Genomic DNA, 24885 nt, shown 5'->3' on the forward strand with positions numbered 1-24885 from the left:
TGGGGTCAATGTGGATTCGGAGTAGCGCAGTGGTTAAAGCGTTTGCTTGTCACGCCGAAGACCCGGGTTCGATTCTCCATATGGGTGCAATGTGTGAAACCCTGTTCTGATATCCCCACCTTGATATTGCTGAACCCACTCATTGTTGTTTTGATTTTAAGTATGACTACCTGGAAATTGTAGTCGCCATTGTATTGAGTGATAATACAATAACCAGTATCGCTATTTATGTCTTTCAAGTTTTTCACTCTGCACGTAACAGGTTCCAGGACTACGCAACACATTCATCTCCACAACGATACCCAACAGATGTCAACCACAAAAACGCCTAATCAGCGTTTATTCCTTGTGAATGTTACAATCAGATAAAATACATTTATAACTCTAAACGCCCATCTGCTAATATTACGTTTTCGTTTTATTTTCGTTCTATGACTATAAATATCGGTTTAACCTAGGACTGCCAACAAGTAAATTTTCCGCTGTATTACAATGTTTATATGGAAAAACCTGGACAGTTCTAACTGTGGTGGTTTCGGTTCCATTAAAAAATCTCATGCTATATTTTCCACTGCCGCGAGCGCTTTGTTTTTTAACCCATTGACGTAACATTGAAGTTATTTTCTCTTCAGCTGAAATTCATCTGGCCATGTAGAAATCCGAAACCAGATTCAAAATCACTGATCTTGCTTGAATTATGTTTAATCCTGAAATGTGTTCATAAGTTACCTCAATTCTCTCACCGTGCCATAAACTCTGGGAACTACTTTACCCAAACCCTTAGCTTGATAAAGGTACAAGAATCGACGGCGATATCTCGCACCATGCCACACACGAGAAGATGTCATCCATAAAGTTGTATGTTTCAATTTTGACTCCAACTTCAAGAATGCCGATCAAACAAATAATATTTTCCACACGTAAATCAGTTGTTGAAAGGGCAAAGCACTAATAAACTAAAACTACTAACGCATGACGCTCTTGATTAGCTATCTTGGCACGCATTCCTCAAGACATTTGACTTTCACTTCACGTCAAGCTCACTCTACCATATTTCAAACAGTTTGTTTTGGTACTTTCTGTTCTTGAAGAACAGATCCGTTAGTGACTTAAGCATCAGTTAATCTATCATTCTGTTATCACTTTCAAATGTAATACTCCTGTACAGCTACCAACAACTTGTGATGTACGTTAGCATTACTTTCTTCAGTTAAAGAGAGACGAATACAACGATGAAGACCAAAAGAGTTTTAAATATGAAGAATCTTTAAGGTGCAAATACCTGTTACTTCTTCAGCGAGGAATCTCTGCGATAAGAGTTGCAAGACGGGAAACAGATTGCCTGCAATTAAAGCCATCGTTTATTCCTATGATGTACGTTAGCTAAAGTGCAGTGAGCATCTTTCAATGTAATAAACTCACATGTATGGCATACAACACGAGCCCGATACCGATAAAGTCATCTTAAGTTTTCTTAAAATTCCTCGTGGAGTCTGTAATGGCTTTCATGATCGGCGTTAAAGATGAGGGTGTTTCTCAACATCAGCAGTAATACTTACACGTCCTCGACAGTGCCCTCTGCTGACCATGCATGTTTACAACAACCGTTAAAAGATGCATTTGGTTAATATTAGCATTGCTCGTCTAAAACCAAAGCTATGCATCCATTTCTAATCATAAATAAAATGGACAAAATCTTTCCCATATCCACAAAACATATCTGCCAAGACCAGAGTCGAATGTGCACTTTTCGATCACATCACGAAAGTGTGTCTAGGAGTCAAATGGTAATAACGTCAGGCCTTCGCGAAAAGGAGAGCGGTTCCTGCAGGACTGGTGCCATCTGTCATAACCAGTTTACCATATTGTGGATCATATGTCTAAATCTAATTGTCTAATTCGATTATATGTTCAGTGTTTCCATGAGAGTAATGAAATAGTGCTTTAATGTCGCATTCCATTGCAGTTAACTTGCTGCAATACTAGCATTACAATTTTGTAAAATATCATATTAATCGTCTTTATCGAAACAAACACAAAGCATATTCACGGTGTATATTGCAATAATGATATGTTGTATATGATTACAACATATAGTGGTAATATTGATCTGAACGATATGGATTTACGGTCAGCGCCAGAGAACAACCAGTCTTGATTAACGAACGGAGTTATGCTTATCAGATCAAAGAACAGAACGCAGAACATACGCGAACTGAAACTCACTCTTTGAATATCGTACGGTGCACGTGTAAACATGTCCTGCCTTATCTACAACACCAACGACTCACACAATCTGCATACGAAATGTGTGTTTGTTGCCTGACGTCGTATTGTTGACGCAGAGTTACCCCTGTTGTCCATGGATTGCCTGCAAACACTGTAGTCATGACCTGACAAACAGCTGATGGTCCACACAAGCCAGTGGCACGAATTCGAAATGAATTTACCGATTTTGTTGAAACTAAATGGCATTAACTTTGACGATTAAACGAATATTGTTCTATTTGAGACTTGTGTGAAGTAGATACTTAGGTAAGGACATTATTAATTCGTCACCGTTACGAATCAATATAAAATATTATACACATGGCAACAAGCTAATTTTTCCATCGAAGGGATTCCTTTTGAGAACTGGCTGTTGACCACTGATGCGCTTTCTCGTGCCATCAGAATGTATATTTTTTATGACAACGAGTGTTGGCACTCAATGGAGCTTGGAATGGAAAAATACTCTTCAGCTTACCATGTCGATGGCGTATGTTCTCGAATGTAACATTCGATGCCTCCATTCGCCCAGCACCCTGCCGAGCAACAATCGGAAACCACGGCTCGGTTTATGCAAATGCCACGAAGCGTTGTTAACTCGATAGACATATGTTGGTATGGGAGTGTGTACTTTTGTGTACCTATGTGTACATGTCAGACTGAGTTACAACAGAGGGATATACATATGTATGGAGACTGTTTGTAAACGGTTTACATTACGCTGTCTGCAGAATGACTTCCTTTCTTGTAAATCCTCCTTTCATCGAAGTGGACGCAAGTGCTTTTGATAATTGGGTAATACTAACGCTCTTTGATGATTACTGAAATAACCAGTCGTGATGGGATGATGCCTCTCATTACAACGGCTTGTAGCATGACGGTTTCTATAATTTTCAAAAAGGTCGTCACGTGAAGTCGATTAGTGTTTAGCGTTTTCACAAGAAGGTAACTGGGTGAGTCCTGTTTTGCGCCGCAACCGGTACCATTCTAGTTAGAACACAACAACCTGGAACAACTGACTGGAGAAACTGGCGGTCGCTGGCATGAAGAACAATGTGATTCGTTGGCCATGATGACAACTTACGCGCAGGTTATTCACCCGATCTCCTTTAGCTGACTCTTCCAGTCATTTTTGGAGCAAATCCTGATCGAAATCTCAATAGGTCGTACCAGCTGAATACCACTATTGCTAGACTAGTTCTGATATACGTTAACCATATTAATCGGTATATCAGCTGTATGTGACATACCAATTAATTACATACATATAAAAACAGAATAAAGGCCGTAATAGGTTGGTTTGACTTTAAGCACATAGTTCCTGTATCAATTTTCGAATCTGGAGCTTTCAGACCTCTTGGGTACCATACACTTTTAACGAAGCGCCTGGCGTCATCACTATTTTATACTGACAAATCAACACATGCTTATGATATACTTGGAATATCGGACACATGCTTATGATATACTTGGAATATCGGACACATGCTTATGATATACTTGGAATATCGGACACATGCTTATGATATACTTGGAATATCGGACACATGTTTATGATATACTTGGAATATCGGACACATGCTTATGATATACTTGGAATATCGGACACATGCTTATGATATACTTGGAATATCGGACACATGCTTATGATATACTTGGAATATCGGACACATGCTTATGATATACTTGGAATATCGGACACATGCTTATGATATACTTCATGCTTATGAAATATTTCAGCAGATATTTTACATTCATGCTTGTTTACGATAACACCTGTCCATGTTTATTATTGCCCTATAAAAATCTTTCAAAGATGTTCAACGAGATAAGATATGTAAAATATCCAGGTACGGTGTATATATATATATATACATATATATAATTCGGCCCAGGAACACACCTTCTTCAGACAAACCGATATGTGTTAACAATGTGTATGGATGGGTCTTCACGCCAATGTATGTTTCACAAAGGTGCGTTCAGTAAATGTGCAGAAGTGTGGTTGTGTGGTCTGACATTAATTAACGGCACTCCGCCCAGGTGTGCTCGAATGCTAATGTGCGTTTCTGCATCGTCTGCCGCTTCAAGTTGATCATCTGTTAACATTGCAAAGGAAAACACGACTGTTCCTCTTTTCGCCTATTTGTTTAACTAAACAAAGTATGCGTACATACCTTATGTTTATATGCCTGGGATTTTCTTGTAGTTATTCTTGGCTTTTAATTAAATCGTTTTATCATTTATGCTATGCCAGGGGATCATAATGAATTCCAGGGTGTACTCTCCATCTAGTTATAATGTACTGGAAGCTCAATGGCTCGAAAGTAATGATCCTTGGGGATTCCATGGCACAGACCTGGTGGTGAGAGGCGATGAAAGATGATTGGGTGGTCACAGTATGAGGCCTTTCTGACACTGGGTAATTCTGTCGTGATTGAGTGAATCATGAACGATCCTAAGAATGATCGATGGTAAGTGTCATGTGTGTTCGATTTTGTCATCCTGCTTTAGTGAGAGAGTGGGGGAATGAGTTTAGTTTTATGTCGCATTTAGCAATATTCTAGCTATGTGGTTTGTAAATAATCGAGTCTGGACCAAACAATACAGTTCGGGTGTTCGCGTTGTGTTCGCATGTGTGTTGAACATTATTGTAATTGCCTGCCACTCTACTAAGACAGACGAGCCAAATAGGTAACATACACCAGGACGGGTGTTGAATTAAAACCTTTGATTTGAGAATCTGAAACGTTTAACAGACGGAGATCAAATATGTCAATATCACTGCCGTGACTTAACCAGCATGGTAAGTTTGAAACATTCAAGTTAATGTGTTGCGTTTTCGGATAGGCGTAGGAAGAACTGATGTTAAATGTTATTTAGTGGCAATGGAAAGCAATATTCATGCCATAGATCATAACGGAAAATGTTAAAAAACTGTCCCTGCGGACAGCGTGTGCTTAAACGATGTTGACAATTCAAACATAATTTGTTTAACCGACTTCAAGGTAAATACCATGTTTACATTTTATTTGTAATCTGTGCGTATGCCTGCAACTCATTGCAAGGGCGTGGTATTCAATATTACCAGAACGCTCTTAAACGTCTCTCAGGGTTGTTTGAAACCGTACACTGCAATCATAGAAATAGTAACACCTAATGATGCACGTCCACAATGTGTGTGAAGACGTAGTAATTGTCACACCCCATGAACATCACTTGATGTGCTCGGACGGCGGAACTGAGGTTTTCTTTGATACATGGTACATCTCTGTATGATGGAGTAAGGTATTTAGGGAATGTCGACAGCAGCTCTAGCGAAGCCACGTCGAACCGATGAACGCACCTACACCTGCAAAAAAATGTCCAAGGACATGGAGGATTCTCCTGAGCTTCTGTCTTCGGCCGACTGTGAATCACAAATAACAAACATCTGGGAGGCAATGCTCATCGTCGCTGTTTTTTCTGGAGTGTGTTGTTTCATGATTCTGCATTGGGAATTAACCACACATGGAAATGGTGTTACTCGATCGGTTGTCAACCTAGGTACTAAGTTTACATATATCCAGTTCCTGGAACCTGTACATACAGAGGCGTATGCGTAGACGGTGGGATGTAGTGTGCTTGTAGCAAGCTTCAAGATATATAATTCCTTTCTGAAAAATGCGTGCATAGTTTGGGATGTTTGCTCGTGACCAGTATTGATTTATATTTAATATGCATTTCATTATACTGTTTGAGGGATGTTAACCGACTGATAGATCAACTAACTAATAGATCTATATTCTTTTTAGCAGTACACTTCAAACTATAGCCGTAAGTGCTGCCAGGGTTACTTCTGTGTCACGTGATCTATGACATTCATCCTCTACGAAATGACTTTACGAAACTAACCTAATGACTCTAATGAGCTGTTATGTCACAAACCGTTCCTGTCGTCACCCGATATATATTTATATCAGAAGACATGAGAAGTGACCTCAGTGCAAGAATCGGTCCTTCAAATAATATTGCACAGGGGTATGGTTTGCACGTTTGATAAATTTAGCTATGTTTGCGCTTGTAATGACATCGTATACGTATGCGTCGTTACTGATGTTGACGGTTGATGAAGAAGTCCAGGAAAATACTTCAGACACCTTACATCATATAACTGAAAAAAACACAACATATACACACAGATAACTTCGTTTATGAACATAGCAAATTGTTTTTGTGCCGGGCCAGTTGCTGCTTATTGTTTCATATAAAAGTGGAAATGCATATAACAAACTACGCTTATAACGAATCGAAATAAACAGATGCTTTTATTTCTTATAACCCGTAGTTTATTGTACTGATGAAAGTAGTATAATGTTCGTGTGAATATCTCATCATCGCAACCAAATCAGTCGATGTCATTTGGATTAGTATACTTCAATGAAGTATAGCGAAGTTGAAAAGCCATCCCTGTAGAGACAAAATAACTGATACAAAACAACACAGTAACTCCCCAAACCAAACAAAAAATGAAGTAAAAGGTATAAAGAAAATACATTAAGGGATAAATAAAAACACACCTAAATAAACGCATAAACAGCTGAATGTAAATATTAAGAAAGCTAATTAAATGGTAAAAGATATCCCAACACAAAGAAAGCACAAAAAGAGCGACCTTGGAGATAAGTTCATTATCTATTGTTTATTCTACATGAATGGCGGGACAGGTGTCACAGCAGGATGGTTTATACATACAATACAATTGCAAAGCGACACAAAGGTAACAAATACCTTTGATATTACATAATAATTTCTTTACTCGCAAAAGTGCAGCCTGTGAACAGTTGCCCTGTGGGATATTTATAGTAACCAGAATATAACATCAGGAACTGTTTATGCCAAGTTAAAGTTTTGTTAGGTGAAAGATATAACCTCAAGAACATATTGTGTTTATATTCCCTGGTAAAAGACGCACTTACTATTGATTTTAACATTGCTGTTCACTTCTGCCAAAGAGGTGTGAGTGAGGGGTCAATGGGTATCTATTTAGCACTATTTAAAACAATTCAACATGAGCCATTATCGAACAGATACCAGGATATTTTGGGTATAGCGATATGCTTTAAGAAGTGCAAGCATGCTTAACATCTCTTGTAGCTGAAACAGATGTTGAATGTGTCAGTACTGGCGTGTAGAGGACGTCTGTAACGATATACGTCGTCGCCAGCGTTCTGCTCCAGGAGCATGTCTGTTTGTTATTTCTGGCAGCGCTCAACAATATTCTGCTGTATGGTGGCGGTCTGTGAATAATCGAGTCTGGACCAGACAATCCAGTGATTAATAACATAAGCATCGATATACGCATTCAGCATGCTGTTTTAGCTTGATAACGATCTAAGGATCTACACAGACCACTTTGGTATTTGTATCCTCGCCTGACCACCCGATTCCAGTTGTCGCCGCATATGACAGGCTTGAGGTGCTGAATATCAGTTCTGACATGGACCTTCATGGGTCCGGAAGCATGAAGTAAAATGCCCCATTAAGCAGTAAATGATGGTATATTTAAACAGAAAAGTGGATATGCATTGTCATGGATATCAGAGACATGTGTACCGATATCTATGGTTAATAGTCTAGACTGACCTCTGAAATGTTATTTTATTGTGCTTAAAATGTATATAATATGAATGGGTGACAGGAAGTCAGTGACTGTGCCAAGTGCCCGACGGGGTCCAGAGGCGTTATCGGTTTACAACGTTCTCAGATTCTGATATATTGACGAAAAGGGTATAAATATACCTTAGTTCCTATGTCTTTGAAGTAATAAAAACATTTACTGTTGAAATGAAAAACGCATTTCGAATCTTGTTCTGCATTTAGAATCTCGGAGTTATCTCATAACTCGGTATCTCATATTGCTTCCTGGGGTCGTCAGAGAATTTCAAAGAGAATTAATAATATTTCTCATATTATTTCCAACATCTTCACTAAGGAGCAGATGTCGTTTCAATTGCCTTGCTTTAATCTGTGTTAGGAAAGGGTTCTATGACTTCGTTGTTCTGCGTTGTTACTTTTATCATTAATATCCATATTAATGCTCGTATCGCTATTTGACAAAGGCCATGTACAAAATGTACAATCCTGTCCACGGTATCCGCCACTTCCATGTCGGACGAGGATGACCCGGTCTTCCCATTCGCAATACCGTGCGCAGAACTGTGTCACCTGGGCTTGTCAGACCGATGATCGAGCATTCGAAGCCCGGTTATCTTCGATTATGTGTCCAGGTTTGTTACTCCTTCTTTTGTTGCTGTTTACCACTAGCAAGGTCTGAGGCAACCAGCACTTCAGACTCTGTACGCTGGTGGGACTATACCACTCTCCAAAGCAGTGCCAAACACATCACTCCCCTCTTTGCTGCCATGTATACTAAATCGAATGGGTTTTCATACAAATGGCGTATATCACATTTGTTCATGCACTAAAGACGTTTCCTGTTAAACTATCATCCTGAATGATTACTTGTTCACAGAAACTGGTCTTACGAGTCGCCCAATTATTTTACTATATCGAACTTTGTTCGAACTTAACCCTGAAAAGCTGCTTGTCTTACGTGTCCAGAACCATGAGAAGGTATGTTTCCTGAGCAGAATGGGTAGGCCCAATAGTTAGATACAATAAAAATGTTATTCTAAGAAACCAAAAAATGTGACAACTAACATGCTGGGTTAAAGTAAACTTAACCCTAGTGACTGACTATTCTTCATTTGCAACAAAATCAACATCCATGGCAACATCCAAGCCTTCTGAAAAGTCTGAATAGGAATTTTCAGACAGTGTCAGAGCACTCAGAGTTACTGGGAACAAAAGCTTTGGGTCCTACTCGTTTCCAGTCTGGCCTAAGGGCCGACGTTATTTTCGAACACTGTTACCGACTAACAAGACCTGGCTATACAACCCAGGGATGTGCCCGTCAAACCCCGTGCGTACAACACCGTGTCCGATAACGACAGGTGTTGTAGATAATTGATCATGGTAGTGGCTTCCAGAGTTCTGGAAGTGTTTGTTGTGCAATACTATTGCATTCGGGATCCATATTAGGCACTTAGATAAACACGATACCTGTGAGTTGTGATCTTCCCTAACCAGATTGGCCTATCAGGTGCTGTGTTATGCCTTGGAACCAAGGTCGCCTGTGGAGGTCAGAGTGCTACAAAGTGGGATATGATGCTAGTCGGGCATGCCATGTTTATTTTACGTCGTGGATCAAAATATCCGGTTTCTTTGTATGCCAAGTTTGTTTATAGTTCATGAGAGCGATTGCGAGCGTTTGTAATGCCGATTTGTGATTGTAATCAATGCCTGTATGCTTTAGTGTTTTTTGCTTTGCGTTTTTGATGGTTAATGTGATCTGGTTCGGCTCGATAAAGGAGACAAGTGGTTTTTCAACATTGATAGAAGACTCCCAGAACAGAGCCATTTGCACAATTTTGACAATACCACAATTATGTGCTTATGAATCACTCTCCAGTAGTGATGATACCAGGTAATCGCAAAATAGATCAGCGAATCCTGCTCCAATAGATGCTCCAACGGATGCTCCACAAACACATGCAAATGACTTATTGCAATGAAACGTTTTATGAATACCGTTGGATCATGACAAGAAGATAAAGGAAAAACGCTTTGAATTTGTCCTTTTCGACACTCTTGGATTCAAACGCACGATATTCTCACTGCCCTATAACATGGTTCGCTCTCAGCAGCCCGTTTTCTGGTGTCCCCAGCCGTGATATTGCTGGAATATTGCTAAACCGGCGTAAAACGTAACTCACACACTCACTCACTCACTCAGCAGCCAATAAATCCCCGCGTCTCCACCTTCAAATGTGAAGGGCTGACACAAAGAACGTTATCTCAAAGAAGAGTGATGCTTATTATTCGATCGTATATTAGGAAAAAACAAAACATACATATCAAGATGTACATGGTGCAGTTAAATACACGTGTCTTCCTCTTGTCTATCAGTCTTAAAGGAAACTTGTCTTTATGATAGAGTTCATCATTAGTGCAGTTGGCTGTTTTATAGTGCCTGCAAGTGGACAAGGTAGTTCTTCACCACGTCATCAACAGAAACATAGAATTTACATTTATATGTCTCTAGATTAAATCGGTACATGTTCTTCTGAACACATTGCAGTTGGTTCCATCAGACGAACCATATAATGTTTTGCTTCAGAAGATAATATCTACCGCTAACAGTGAGGTGCAAAATAAAGCTACAATTTACAAACCAACTATAAATGTTGAAAGTGCCCATAACCACAGTGTAGAAATGCTTTTTTACCGTGCGTATAGTCATAAATCATGACTTAATTATTCGTTTGAATGAATTATGTACATTCGCTAAAGATGTTGGATTTGCATGGCTAACGTCAAGTGTATATTAGATTCTAGAGTAGATGGCTATATTGTGTTTTAATCCTGCCCCGCTCGAGTTTATTTCGTCTACATATCAAAGTGCACGTGTGTTTGTTTGGCTGTTTTATCTTGCTCCGAGTATATGGGTTTTTTAGTTCTAACTCAGTTACCATACTGCAGTATTAACATGGATGATCTCTTGAGTGAGTGAGTGCGTTTTCGCCGCTTTTAGCAATATTTCGCAACATCACTTGAAATTAGCTCATGGTAATAGAACTCGGGTCTTCAGCCTGAGGAGCGAACACTTCAACCACTAGACTACACGACCGCCCAACCCATTTCGGTCACGTATTTTGATTCCGGGATGACCAGTCCTTTTACTATCCTCATTTCATCTTTTCCCAAGGCTTGGAAACAACAAGTACCATTATTCTGTGTCCTTTGGTATTACGCGACCGGTGAATGAGCCTGGTCTTCCTTCGTAGCAGCCGCTGTACCCACTTGCTCATGGCGCATGGTTGGTAGGTAACTGCAATCGGAACATGCCTATCAACTTCACTCACAGGTTATACAGCAGACACGTCAACGCATTCTCTTTGAACTCAGTGAGCACGCACGATGTCATGCTAACTAGATTTCCTGCTCGTAATGAAAGCTTTAGTCCTTCGAAGCCAAACATGTCTGATACGCGTGGTAAGGCGTAAGTGAAATCACCTGGCGTGCATCGCTTACTGAGTCAACACTGCTTGGGGCATGTAGGTATTTCTGTCCATTTATGATAGGATGGTTGTCGCCTATCGCAGACAGGGGTAGGCTTGGGTGTCAAACCTGACCCCTATGTAATACGTTATGAAGCTAATCTAATGATCATCTGTACTCATCTCCGATTATAATGATGTCGATGTGAGCATTCTTTCAAAAGGAGACAACTTTAACCCCTAAAATTGATTTGCAATTTTACCTTGGGATCTCTGATCCTATGGGATTAAAGGTCCTTCTATATCGAATTTTCTTGCTCTCATTTAAGTTTATGCACGTACATAGATTTTACTTACTTGGGTTACAAAAGCAAACACAAGAAATAGCTATACATAGGAAATAGCTGTACATAACAAAGCTATATATACCAAAAATAAAAACAGACAAGATTGTAGATGTCGACTGCTTATAGCGATTGGTTTTTCTTAGGGTATATTATATACTGTAAACTGCGCTTATAACGAACACGCTTAAAGCAAACTGAAGGACACAAATGACTTGTCTGTTTTGTGCCGGTCACATGTTCTATATTTTGTCAAAAAATGAGTGAGTCTGTTCTTACCGTATTTTACTAGGACTATCACTATTATATTTTACTAAGAAAATTCCGATTATTTGCAATGTGATGATCAACGTCAATGTATAAACGTTGTATGCTATAATGACACCTCATACTTGGCAAAAACAGTTGTAAAGATGTGAAGATTGAACAATAGAGTAGGTAATTGTATGTCATCCAAGTCATGACAGGAATACATGCCAAGATTCCAGTTATCACATGCCCCATGCTTTCTGAGGTATGCTAGCAACTGATGGCAACGTATAATTACCAACACCATGTCTAGCACCTCTATGACATACATCACTCTCAGGATAGTTCCTCCTAGTCATAGCTGTGCACGTCAGTAATATCATGAGAGAATGTTGACAGATGGAAACGGTAAAAGTTCTTCACTGTTATAGTCAGTGTGTTTTGTGTACTGCCAGTTACTTGTCAGTCTCGCGTCCCAACTGTGTGGAATATCTGCCCAACTGAATGTATGTGGAAGCGACAGAAGACATACGCACAGGGGGACTTTTTGTCCAAGGCAATCACAGTACATCATCCATTCTTCTTCTCAAGCGGAAGATGACTTTTTAGCATGTCTTTGACTACGCAATTTGTCTGTGTACTATGCAATATAATATCTAATGGTAGCCGATCGTCTTTCTCCTACTATTCTTTCGCTGTCACAGTTACGGAATGACATTCATTATCACCACGTCTCACTCTCATTCATTATCACTAGCTCTCATTTACGCTCTGTCATTGTTACTAAATGGTACTTATATCTGTTCATGGTCACTAGGGACGGTGGGGTAGCCTAGTGGTTAAAGCGTTAACGCGTCACACAGAATTCCCGGTTTCAATTTCCCTCATGGGTACAATGTGTGAAGCCCATTTCTGGTTATCCCCGCCATGATATTGCTTGAATATTGCTAACGCGAAGTAAAACTAAACCCATTAACTCACTCACAATCACTCAAAGACAATCCAGTGATCAACAGCATGAACATGTTTCTATGTAATTGGGATACGATGACATGCAAGTCGGCGAGCCTGACCACCCGACCCTTAGCCATCTCTTACTATAAGTATGTGTTGCTGAACTTTTAAGTCCTAGTGACATACAAAAATCCATGTTTTGAAAATTCCAAGGCCGTACCACCTGGAAGAAATTGTTATGATGACAGGAACTAGAACATTCATCACCGCGTGATCACCATACGTCTGTTTTAAGTGCATCTCTTGTGTAACGTACACTAATTTTCAAAACCATATTCCCGTGAAGTGCCTAACTGTCGAGTGATATTAAGAGAACCAAAAAGCTAACCACCGCAATCTAAAGCTGTGATATTTTCCTTGTGTCGTGTTTGTTTTATTAATGATACATCTCCACACTATCCGTGCACTCACTTTGTGTTTGGGACGGTGGTTAAAGCGTTCGCTCGTCACTCAGAAAATCCAGGTTCGACTCCCCACGTGGTTACAATGTGTGACGTCCATTTCTAGGATATTGCTTAAAGTGGCGTAAACAGTTTAATACCCACTCACTTTTTATGTGTGTCTGTTGTAACATCAAAAAACAAAACAAAACAAAAAACAAAACAAATCACGACGATATGCATTTTAAAATAGAAAATGCGATAGTATGTCGGTGAATAAGTACACTTTTAAACTGTTCTGAACGAAATTCCAGCAATATATTATGGTTAACCCAGTGATGTCCGGACTTTACGCTTGTTGTCAACCAAACCGCAGACAAGTACACTAAAACAACGTCAGAAACAGATGAAATACCAATGGAATATGTTGTACGCAGTACTGATTTTGAGTGTTTATCAGGGTTGACGTATATTTGCAGTTTGCCAGTCTGGTGGGGAAAAAAGAAACATAAATATATCAAGATAGCACTGAGGACACACCATGTTTCCTTCAAAATGATTGGCGCAAGGTGTTTAGATAGTCCTTCCAGTTTCGTTGCAAAGCATTGTGGCAGCTCTTTGACACAGGGCTCTGTGTTTGGAGTCTGGTCACTGTGTTTAGATTTGAGGTCACTGGGTATGGTGAAAAGAGTCAGACGGGCGTTCACGGCCCTTTGATGTTTAGTCTAATGAGCACAGGTGTAGCTTCAGTCGATCTATCGTTAGAAAAAAATAGTTAAAAGTAGATTCCTGTTGAAAGACGGGTAGGTTTGACATTTGAAGTAGAGATTCCTCGCAGCAAGTGAGTACACTTTAAAAATATAATGCTGATAGTTTTCTTTTCACTGTATATGATATCATTTCTATTTTGTACTGGAATCTGGACATAAATAGCATTTGGTGTTAATGGGTATGGACAGGCTAGAGGGTGTGGGTCATGTTCAGCGGAATCGTGTAAACTTTATCAATACTATAAACCTCCAATGGCCTCTTCTGCTTTTAGTTCACGTAAAGCACATGGTCTTTTGACATGCTGCATTTTGCAAGGATGTCGAGTCCTCCTCGACTGTTTCGAGCTAAGGTTAGACCACGACAAAGTGGGATCACAACAACACGGACACATATTGTGAATCTTGTATAAAAACACAGCTCTTAAGCTGTGTCCAGCAATAGGAATGCGTGTTGTTTTCAGTTCAAAAGTGGATGTATTCGTTAGACGTTCAGTAACGGTAGTAATGCATGATATACGTTTAACAATATTGAAATATACCGTATTCGTTTGTGTTGTATACAACTAATTATTCAACAGATTTATCAAGATCGAGATCAGCACTCATGTGTTCCACAAAGTTTTGTGTAGCGGGTTGAGTGAAGCTGTTTTCCTATTCCTCTACTCTAGCGCAAACGAGTTGGGTTTCAACAAGGTTCTAGCAATATCACGGCGGGGGACACCGGGAATGGGTTTCAAACATTGTACTCATATGGGGAATCGAACCCGGTGTCATAGGCATAACAAGCGAACGCTTTAACCACTAAGCTGCCCTACCGCCCACCCTACTTTAGAAGAACCTGTTACCGAGATATTGTTACTAGTCTGTTATTAATGTCATGTAAGGTCAGTTTTTCAATCACCCTGGCATTTACTCGATTTCTCTAAAAAATGTCACCTTGTGGCAGTGGCGCAGAAATCACACTATTTGACCATAAAACGTGTATCAACATGTTGACGTTATACTGACATTTGGCAACGTCACCAATATATGTCTGCAGACTCGGGGCTTGTTTGTGTAAATTCTTGACATGTTATCTTCGTCCTATCGATCGCTCATACTCTATGTTTATTTATCTCTCGTTGTCATCAAGGTATCTCTCCATTCCAAACCCAAGACGCCGACTACAAGCATTAACTTACATAACCTAAATACCCCCTCATAATTCTCATTTCCAGAGGACGCAAGTTTCAGACGGAAACATGGACAGGTGCAGGGGGATATAACAGAATGCCCCCGCGTGATTTGATATCGTAGGCAATGTTTACAAGAGAATCCTTCAGCATGCATGGCTCCGATGTCCTACTAATGCTCTCATAACTGTATGGATAGACGTGTTTAATTCATAACATACGTTTAAGCATGAGGCAATTAACGTCTTCTCCATGTCTCTTTACACACGTGTCTAACAAATTAGCGGTGTGTATCAGGAAACCCAGAAAATGATTCCAGATCACACTGGCTCTTGTTTTAACAGTAAACACCTTTGAAATGTTCCTGGGTATATTTCAACATACACACGTACGGTGTACGTATACTTGAAGAAGTGAGTAGAATACAGATGGTAACATATGTATGGAGATATATCTCTGAAGACGATCTATTCAAACACTTGAATTAATTTACCGATGTTTACGATCCCCTACCGTTGTGCTGTGAATTTGTGGAAGATACATGTGAATTTAGAAAAATGTTCAGAATGAATTTTAACATTCGAGTCATATCTGAAGTACGATGTTGTACACTAGTACATTATGTCGGATGATATGGTTAGTATATGGTTACACCACGTCATGTTTACTGTGCGCGAACGCTACATTATACGTGAAGATCATGTGAGAACTGGTGTTCAGCAATCCATGCGTGTCGTAAGAGGCAATAAAATTGTTAGGGTGTCCGTATAAATGTATATGAGTACTGCTAAACTAGAGGAAACATATAGCAATGTATTATCTACTGTTCTGTACGTTCGCTATATGATTGCACTTAAATGTTTGACTCTTGCTAATGTTAGTATAAATATGCTTTTAGTTCCATACTATATGTTCAGAATATGTTCCACGAATACATTATACCACGACGACGATTAATATCATGATGACGTTAAAACTTCTGTCAGTATTGACTACACTGGCATGGCTGAGGTTCAGTATGTCTGCACTATAACATGTTGCGACCAAACATGTTGTCACTATAGACTCTGCGGAGATTTCGGCGTTTTTTTTGTTACACACGATCTTGTCGGTTTGCACTATTTATAATAATTATCACAATCTACAGAAAGGGTAAACTTGTACTCCTTAAGTTAAATCATCATAATTTATATTTGCACTATGTGTGTGAGTATGCATTTACGCGGATGTTAGTAATATTTAAGCAAAATTACGGGGACACCAGAAATGGGCTTCACACTTTGTAACCACATTGTGGGAAATACGACCCGAGAAAAGCGAACTCTTTAACCCCTTGACTACCCAACCGCCCCTGTTTGCACTAGGGTTTGTCATGGATATGTCTGAATGTAGTAAACCGTAACTCAACAGACATATGCTGAGCTTAATAGACTAGTTATATGTTCAGCAGCTATTTACATTGTTATGCTCTCTATCCGTTAGAGCACACAGCATTCCTATACTCGCGATGCTCTCTATCTCGACATCTATAGCCCACGTCTTCGTTATCGTGCTCTGTCGTTATACATCGACAGCAGTAGCTGAAAGCAGTATGTTCTATATCTGTGTAGATTTACGATCCGCCAAACAGGTGATTTTGGCCCTGGGAAGGTGAAGAATTTCTAAAATGCGTTTCGTCAAGACACAATTACGATCAGTCAACGAATGAGGAACAAGGCATTTAAAATAACCCGGTGTGATAGAAGGGGGGTACTTTTTCACTCCACGCCCCTCGCAATGTGCGATAAGGGAGGAACACCTGGGTGGGTTCTTCATCTGTAGGAAATCTGTACCCTGTGTACTGCCAATTTGGATTTGTTTATACGGTGTTTCCTTCCAAGAAGTGCGTGATTTCTTCAAGTAGTGAACGCTTTCTCTACAGCCAGGGTTCTCAATCACCATGGAATTGTGTGGTTCGGTTTGGTTATGTATGAATAATTCTATTCATCAATGTTATTATGTGTTATTAAATGACCCAATTTGTGCCATAGTATGTGATTCATGTCTTATTGGATATCAAGTCAAACAGCACCCAGCCACCTGTGATCACTTAGATAGAACAACCACATGTGTAAGTTATGAGCCCAAACATATCATGCATTCTGTAACGAGTCTCTCGACTAACAGTAAGTTACTCAAATGAAAATATTTTTCAGAAAACAAGTTTTGATATTAAAATAAAACACAATACAATAACCCCAGAGGCTTTCTTCATGTTCAGAGACAACGTGAAGAACAGAACTCGGAACTCTTCACAATGACAATGAGATTTCGACACAAGTGTGAGATATCGTTTATCTTACAAGTTCCAAAACGTATCTAACGAGCAGTTTAGCAGTTAGTAACAAATAGTAACACCATCACTTACATTCGTCATTAAAACACAAAACTTTTCGTTCCCTCTGTGTGACCGAGTAGAATAGGCCTTCAGCAACCCATGCTTGTCATAAAAGGCGTAAGAGGCGACTAACGTGACCTGGTGGTCCGGCTTCCTGGTTTGGTTGACACATGCCATCGGTTCCCAATTGCGCAGATCGATGCTCATATTGTTGATCACTGGAATGTCTGGTCGAGACTCGATATTTACAGACCGCCGCCATATAGCTGGAACATTGCTGATGTGCGGCGTAAAACTAAAGTCACTCACTCACTGTGACTTGACTACTCACTGTTCGTGCTGAGATAACTTAGTCAACAATAATAGCCATTATACTACAATAACAATGATCTAAATGTGTGTGAAAATAACACGTAATTATCCGCCCTTGTCATTACAAAGTTCTCTCTCTTTCCGGGTACACGATTAGTAAAAATAGGACTCGATTCCAGCTGTACCCGACCCGGATTTGAGTACCCGAGTGTCCGTCCCAACCCTTAAACATACGATGTGGTGTCGCATTTTATAAGCTTTAAGTGTTTATGAACAAACAAAGTGAACAAATACACGAAGAGTCATCTATACATAATAGAGTTAGTGGTTAGGGCTACGGCTATAGTTACATATGTAAACAAAAGAAAGATCATGCCTATTGGTTGATGTTGGGTAAAAGTAAAATTAGAAATCTCAATTCTGTGGGGGTGTATTTGATGAGGATAAAATAGCTGTGTTCTGGACCTTTGACTTGCAGTGTTTAAGCGACTGCAGTCAAGTGACTTTTTTCAAATAATATTTGTAACGTGTTATCCAATTCGTGGGGTAGCCCTGGGGTTACAGCTTTAGTTTGTGTCGAAAAAGGCCCTGGTTCGATTCCCGACATGGGTACAGTATGTGAAGGTATTCTCCTGCCGTGATATTTCTGGAATATTGCCGAAATCGGCGTAAAACCCAACTCACTCACTCACTCACTCAAGTGCATGCTTTCTTATGCTCTTCAGCTTATGTGAAAGGGCGGGTACACGTAAATGTAAGAGCACAATATGTGCCACTGGAGACTAAGTTCTAATTAAGACTATTAAATCACATTGCCGAAGCCTTTTGTCTGCAAATGTTTCGATACGCAACGAGCAAAGACGTTTGAACTTTATTGACCGAGGTATTGTGTTAAAACAATTTTGGAAGTACGTTTTACATATGCAAGATTTCTACGATTTTGAACTTTCATATCCGAAGGTTTCGCCAGGTGTAAAGTATGTCACATTTTGACATGTATACAACCTATTTGTAGTGCAGGTGGGGCCCGCTGTGGACTAAATCGGAACACATTATATTTAGAAAGTAAACCTGTGGCAGGGGTTGTGGAAAAGACCAGCTGCCCTTGTGAAGACCATTTTAAACTGTGCGAAATGAACCACGACAGATTGCAAAAGATTTGAGATGGAGTGTGAGTGAGTGGGTTTAGGTATAAGCCGCACTCACCAGAATTTTATCTGTATGTAAATAATCGTGTCTGGGCCAGACAATCCAGTGATCGTGTGTCAAGCAAATCAGTGAGTCGAACCACCCATTCCCGCTTCTTACGACAAGCATGGCGTACTGAAGACCGATTCTAACACGGATCTTAACGGGTCTAAAGGCCTTGGACTATTCCTTCCCAACGTGTCCTGTCAGAGGTCATCTGGCGCAATAGGTGTTACAGCTCTCTGAACTTTAGGGGATGTGTAGTTATTACATTTTCAATATTTGAGATATTGTTTCCGGTTATCATATTGTTACTGGAACAGAATATTAGTACATTTTTTCACGATTGCTTGCTTTTGCGGATTTTTTTATGATTTCATTATGAACCTTTTGAAGTATTTCTTCACAATGGATTTCACACTGGCAGTTCAAGTCAGTGAGTGAGTGAGTGCAGGTTTATGCCGCTTTTAGTAATAGTCCAGCAATGTCACTGCTGGGGACAAAACACGACCACCTTCACGAATTGTACCGATGTGGGGATCGAACCTCACGATTCAACCACTGTTGACCCGCTGCTCCTCAAAGCTCCTCAGGGTACGTTAGCAGTATGTTGCCACTGACAATACTTTCAGAAAATTTCATCCTCTATTTAGCTAGTATCATGACACATAACTTCAAATTTTGTATAGCTTTAAATTATCTCAAGGAAATGCGTAACAAACAACCCCTGTCAGTACTGGCCAGGTTTTGGTCTCTAAGTGCTCACCTTGTACGTGGCTTTTAATAGTATTTCAGCAATATCATGGCGGTGGACACAAAAATGGGCTTAGCACATTGCTCCATGTAGGGATTCGAACCCCGGTCTCTGCGTTGCAAGCGAACATATAACTATTACGCTACCTGACCGTGACACAGAGTAGTCCCTGTTTCATCCCAGATTCCAAGTATTTTTCAAGGCTTTAGATTTCACATGCATGCCATGCCTATGAAAATTCGGATTAGAACTGATCTTCGGTACGCCAACCTGTAATAGGCGACTAACGGGATCAGGTGGTCAGGCGCGCTGACTTGGTTGACACGTCATCGTATCCCAGTGGCATATACACTCATGCTGTTGATCACTGGACTATCTGGTCCAGAGTCGATTATTTACAGACCGCTGGAATATATAATTTATATATATAGCTGGAATATTGCTGAGTGCGGCGTAAAACTAAACTCATTCACTCACAGACTCTCCATCACTAATCTTACATAATCTGTCGTGGTTTATTTCACACAGTATAAAACGTTTGCACATACATAACTGACTTGGATTTATAACTAAGATTAAAGCTAGTCAGGTGTAATCAACATTAGCAGGGTGGAAACCTTCCATACACACTCTGCGTCGCAACAAACAATTGATAAAGTCAGATCTCGTTAGTTAACTCTTGCCATCCTCGCATCATTCTCACATAAACGCTCTCACCTGATAAACAGCATAGATAGGAAACAAACCATTTGCACTATAGCAGCAATGGCCCACTGTTCATTGGGAGGGTGTATTCAGAGGGACAGGTAGATGAATGCTCTGGACGATAACTCAGAACTAATGGGCGTGCACCTGTGTGCAATTTCTCACAAACTTAACCAGCCAAATATTCACAACATATCGCAAGATTGGGAAAATTGTATTACAGAAACGGTAAAAAGAGACCAGATATGGTTCATTTCTACCATTTGATACGATAATTTCTTGAGTTTATGACATATCTGTCATTATTGACACACACATACTTTGAATTGGTAGAAATCAAACAGCGATTTCTAAACCGTCTTGAAAATGCTTCATTTCGTATATCTGATACTCGCTTAACAGTGTCACACGCAAAAAAAGAACTTCATAGACTAAATAAAAACATTAAACATAGTAGACAGTCGTGTCTTGCACTGATGACGCTACACTCACAACGACGTTAAAAGTATGACTAGACAGTTGCTTTAATATACGATGTCATTTACTAAGTGGTCTGTAAAATTACCGGAATCTGTACTTTAATGAGAGAGTGAGTGAGTGTGATTTTACGCCGCTTTTACCAATATTCCATCAACATCAATATCGTTGAGGGGGACACCAGACATAGAGGAATCGATCCCGATCTTCGGCGTGGCCAGCCAACGCTTTCAAAACTAAGCTACCCTCCTCCCCCCAACCTTACTGAGAAAACGTAATCCCAAATATAACGTGTTACATTTGACCACTTTCTGAATGGCATCGTATATTCCTAGCTTTCGTTCGTGGGATGCGTGCCTATTTACACTTTTCTGAGGGGAACACAATGTCTAAACTGTTAGTTGTCCGGCTTCCATGTTTGTGACTGAGCGGGTTAGGTTACGGACTTCGGTGATTAGGTACCCGACTCTGAAGGTGTGGATTGAAATTCCGAATGACTCCTACGGTGTTTAATGATTTTAGATAGTTAGTGAACGTTCAGTGTACTTGAGAACGAGTTCTTATACCTTGAATGGATCGTAAGGCTGTGCATAGACGACAACGTTGATCTCCAAAGTTACGACGTCTTTGTGGCTTTTGTACAATAAAAAAGTTAAAATATATGTTCCATTTGTTTCAGAGTTTTACAAGTTTATGTGCGCTGATTAGCTGAGGCGCCATGGGCCCCAGACGAACAGTGACAAAGACACTATCATACAACTGCGACCTGTGCTAGCTGAAAGTACTCATTACTGTTTAGAATTCAAGATGGCTGATAACTGTCTTCACCTTGTCTTCTGATTGGCTACCCTCGTTATCACGTGACCCCGCCTCACTGATGTCATACCCTCGGAAAGTTACCCGTTCCAGAGTCCAGCCCGATAACACTCCTTCGTCACCAGGTTGATGATTTTCTCCATTTACATGGTTATACGTATATATTATATATTTTGTACCTTTTTGAAATAAACATAAGCTATACACATATGTATTGAAACGTTAACTACAACTAATACGGAATATATTTTATGTGAAATTAACAAATTTTGATTGTCAGTGTATGGACTTGTGACGTTACTTTGTGTTGATATTGTCCAGGAAGCCATGTAACGTCTTAAACGTGTCTTTTGTGAATATATAAGTGGCGGATTATTATTACAAGAGCATGACAATTGTGTAATACAATAATAGAATGGTTCCCGATGGTGTTGTTTCGTTAGTGTCAGAGAGTTAAAATAGAATGAAAATAGCACGGAAGGACACGAGGACCTTGTCTAACACCAGTAGCTAAAAGACGAATTTCTGTATGAAAACGAAATGATAACATATTTTGTATAAAATGCGCTTCTTTACTAAAACTCAAAATCAATTAATACGATACTTTGTGATCTGAAATGTCATACATAAGACCAATGTGACATATGTGTATCATAGGTGCGAGTTATTAATATAATAAATTATGGAGACTAGTGTCAATATGGATGCATTTACAAACAGACGTTATATTTCTATGTTGTCATGGCAATGCATTCATTCAAAGGGAAACAATGGACGTTGCTACTGGAGATCATATTTACATATTTATTTTCGAGGGTTTTGACTCGGATGTAAACATACCGTCACCAGAACCCATGGTATATACCCATTACAACTACAAGTAAATATTTAGAAGTATGTCGTCTTATGTTGTTTATTCCTGTCGCAAACCAAACCTCGGGTGACCAGTAAAGTGTGTTCATCTGATTGTGTACAGTTTAGGCGCTGCTTCGCATGTGTTCTGTGCTTTCTGATTTGCAATGTAAACTTATGCCGCAAACCGTCACCTGGAGCATTGTAAGAATGGCGCTGTTTCTAACTCTGGTGCAGCAATATACATCCTTAGAACGCAAGCTTGACACGAACACGAACTACAAAAAATCGTGGTCAATCTAAACGACGTTTATTGACCAAGTTAGGGTTTGAACAAGACGACAGAAAGGACTGGCTTCGCCTTCGTCGTCGTCTGTGGGAACATGCCACGTTCCTGACTGACAGTACAATCTTCCTTGCAACGCGACCTCAACGCGACCTCGACGCGAACTTTTGGAACCTAGGTATCACCTAGAGGACATTTGTTAACAAGAGTAGTGCTCGAACAAGGCTCCAGAAATCGGTAGCAGATAATATATGTTGGTTCTGGGCCGTATCCAAAATATTTGTGCGGAGCCACAAGCATTTCACTAGTTGAATGACTAGCATTTTGCCTTTCCGCGGTTCACGTTACTTATACATGTGAACTGCTTGAAGAAGAGTGTTATTCTAACCTTTATTTAACACAGTTCCAACAGCAATGGTGCTTTACATACGAACCAACCCAATAGAGTATCGCGCAGTGTAATAGATAATTTCCAGAACCACATTGACGCACACGTTGTCATTAGCTTCCGTTCCTAAAACAATTAAGATGAATGTATTTCGACGGAATAGTTTTACCAGACAGTTCTTCACCTATTCTCACCTCACCAAGGGAGAAGAGCAGGAGGAGCTGCAGTGATCTTTGTCGACTGGTAGCACGAATGTAGTGCTGACGATCATGAAGGCGTCATCAGGACGCATCTTCAGGTCAAGCTGACTGTCATAGATTTGGACATTGAACTCAACCCTGTTATTACTAAAGAAGGTCATAGTGATGGATTTCTTTAACAAAATGAGTGTGGAAAGTTTTCGTGTGGAGGATTCAAACTCACGATCAACGGATCCTAAAGGGACATATCTCCGTGCTTCTGACGAGCTTCTGGTTTACAGATTTGAGGGGGACGGATAACCTGCACGCTGTCAATACATGGCGGACTTCAAAGTTGATCACCGAAAAGGAAACAAAATCCAAAGGCATTTCTATTCCAGACATCTACCTTAAAACCATTTAACCAAATTTCGTTTTACATGCACAACATGAACACTAGGCAGTCACTGTCGTAGCTTCCCAATCACACAGGGAATATTGCACAGTAGTTGCACGGGAAATACTGGGCAGTAACTGACGTATCTTCACATTCACACCCAGTACACTGGACAAGAACGGACCTACCTTCTCACTCACACTGAGTAAAGTTAAGAGTAACTGACGTATCTTCACATTCACACCCAGTACACTGGACAAGAACGGACCTACCTTCTCACTCACGCTGAGTAAAGTTAAGAGTAACTGACGTATCTTCACATTCACACTCAGTACACTGGACAAGAACGGACCTACCTTCTCACTCACACTGAGTAAAGTTAAGAGTAACTGACGTATCTTCACATTCACACTCAGTACACTGGACAAGAACGGACCTACCTTCTCACTCACACTGAGTAAAGTTAAGAGTAACTGACGTATCTTCACATTCACACCCAGTACACTGGACAAGAACGGACCTACCTTCTCACTCACACTGAGTAAAGTTAAGAGTAACTGACGTATCTTCACATTCACACCCAGTACACTGGACAAGAACGGACCTACCTTCTCACTCACGCTGAGTAAAGTTAAGAGTAACTGACGTATCTTCACATTCACACCCAGTACACTGGACAAGAACGGACCTACCTTCTCACTCACGTTGAGTAAAGTTAAGAGTAACTGACGTATCTTCACATTCACACTCAGTACACTGGACAAGAACGGACCTACCTTCTCACTCACACTGAGTAAAGGTAAGAGTAAATGACGTATCTTCACATTCACACCCAGTACACTGGACAAGAACGGAC

General features: G+C 40.1%; 1 protein-coding gene across 3 annotated transcripts in view; it reads left to right on the forward strand.

Annotated features, from left to right (window-relative positions):
• The window catches only part of LOC137283773 (troponin C, skeletal muscle-like), a 48233-nt gene extending 25409 nt beyond the window's left edge, over positions 1–22824 (forward strand). For all 3 annotated transcript variants that reach the window (XM_067815456.1, XM_067815455.1, XM_067815457.1), the window contains exon 3: positions 21791–22824. In XM_067815456.1, the coding sequence (XP_067671557.1) occupies positions 21791–21819 (29 nt within the window). In that variant the 3' untranslated portion in view covers positions 21820–22824. The remainder of the gene's footprint in view (positions 1–21790) is intronic.
• The last annotated feature ends 2061 nt before the right edge of the window (positions 22825–24885 follow it).

Source organism: Haliotis asinina, chromosome 5 (genome assembly GCF_037392515.1).
Source record: "Haliotis asinina isolate JCU_RB_2024 chromosome 5, JCU_Hal_asi_v2, whole genome shotgun sequence".
Lineage (NCBI taxonomy): Eukaryota > Metazoa > Mollusca > Gastropoda > Lepetellida > Haliotidae > Haliotis > Haliotis asinina.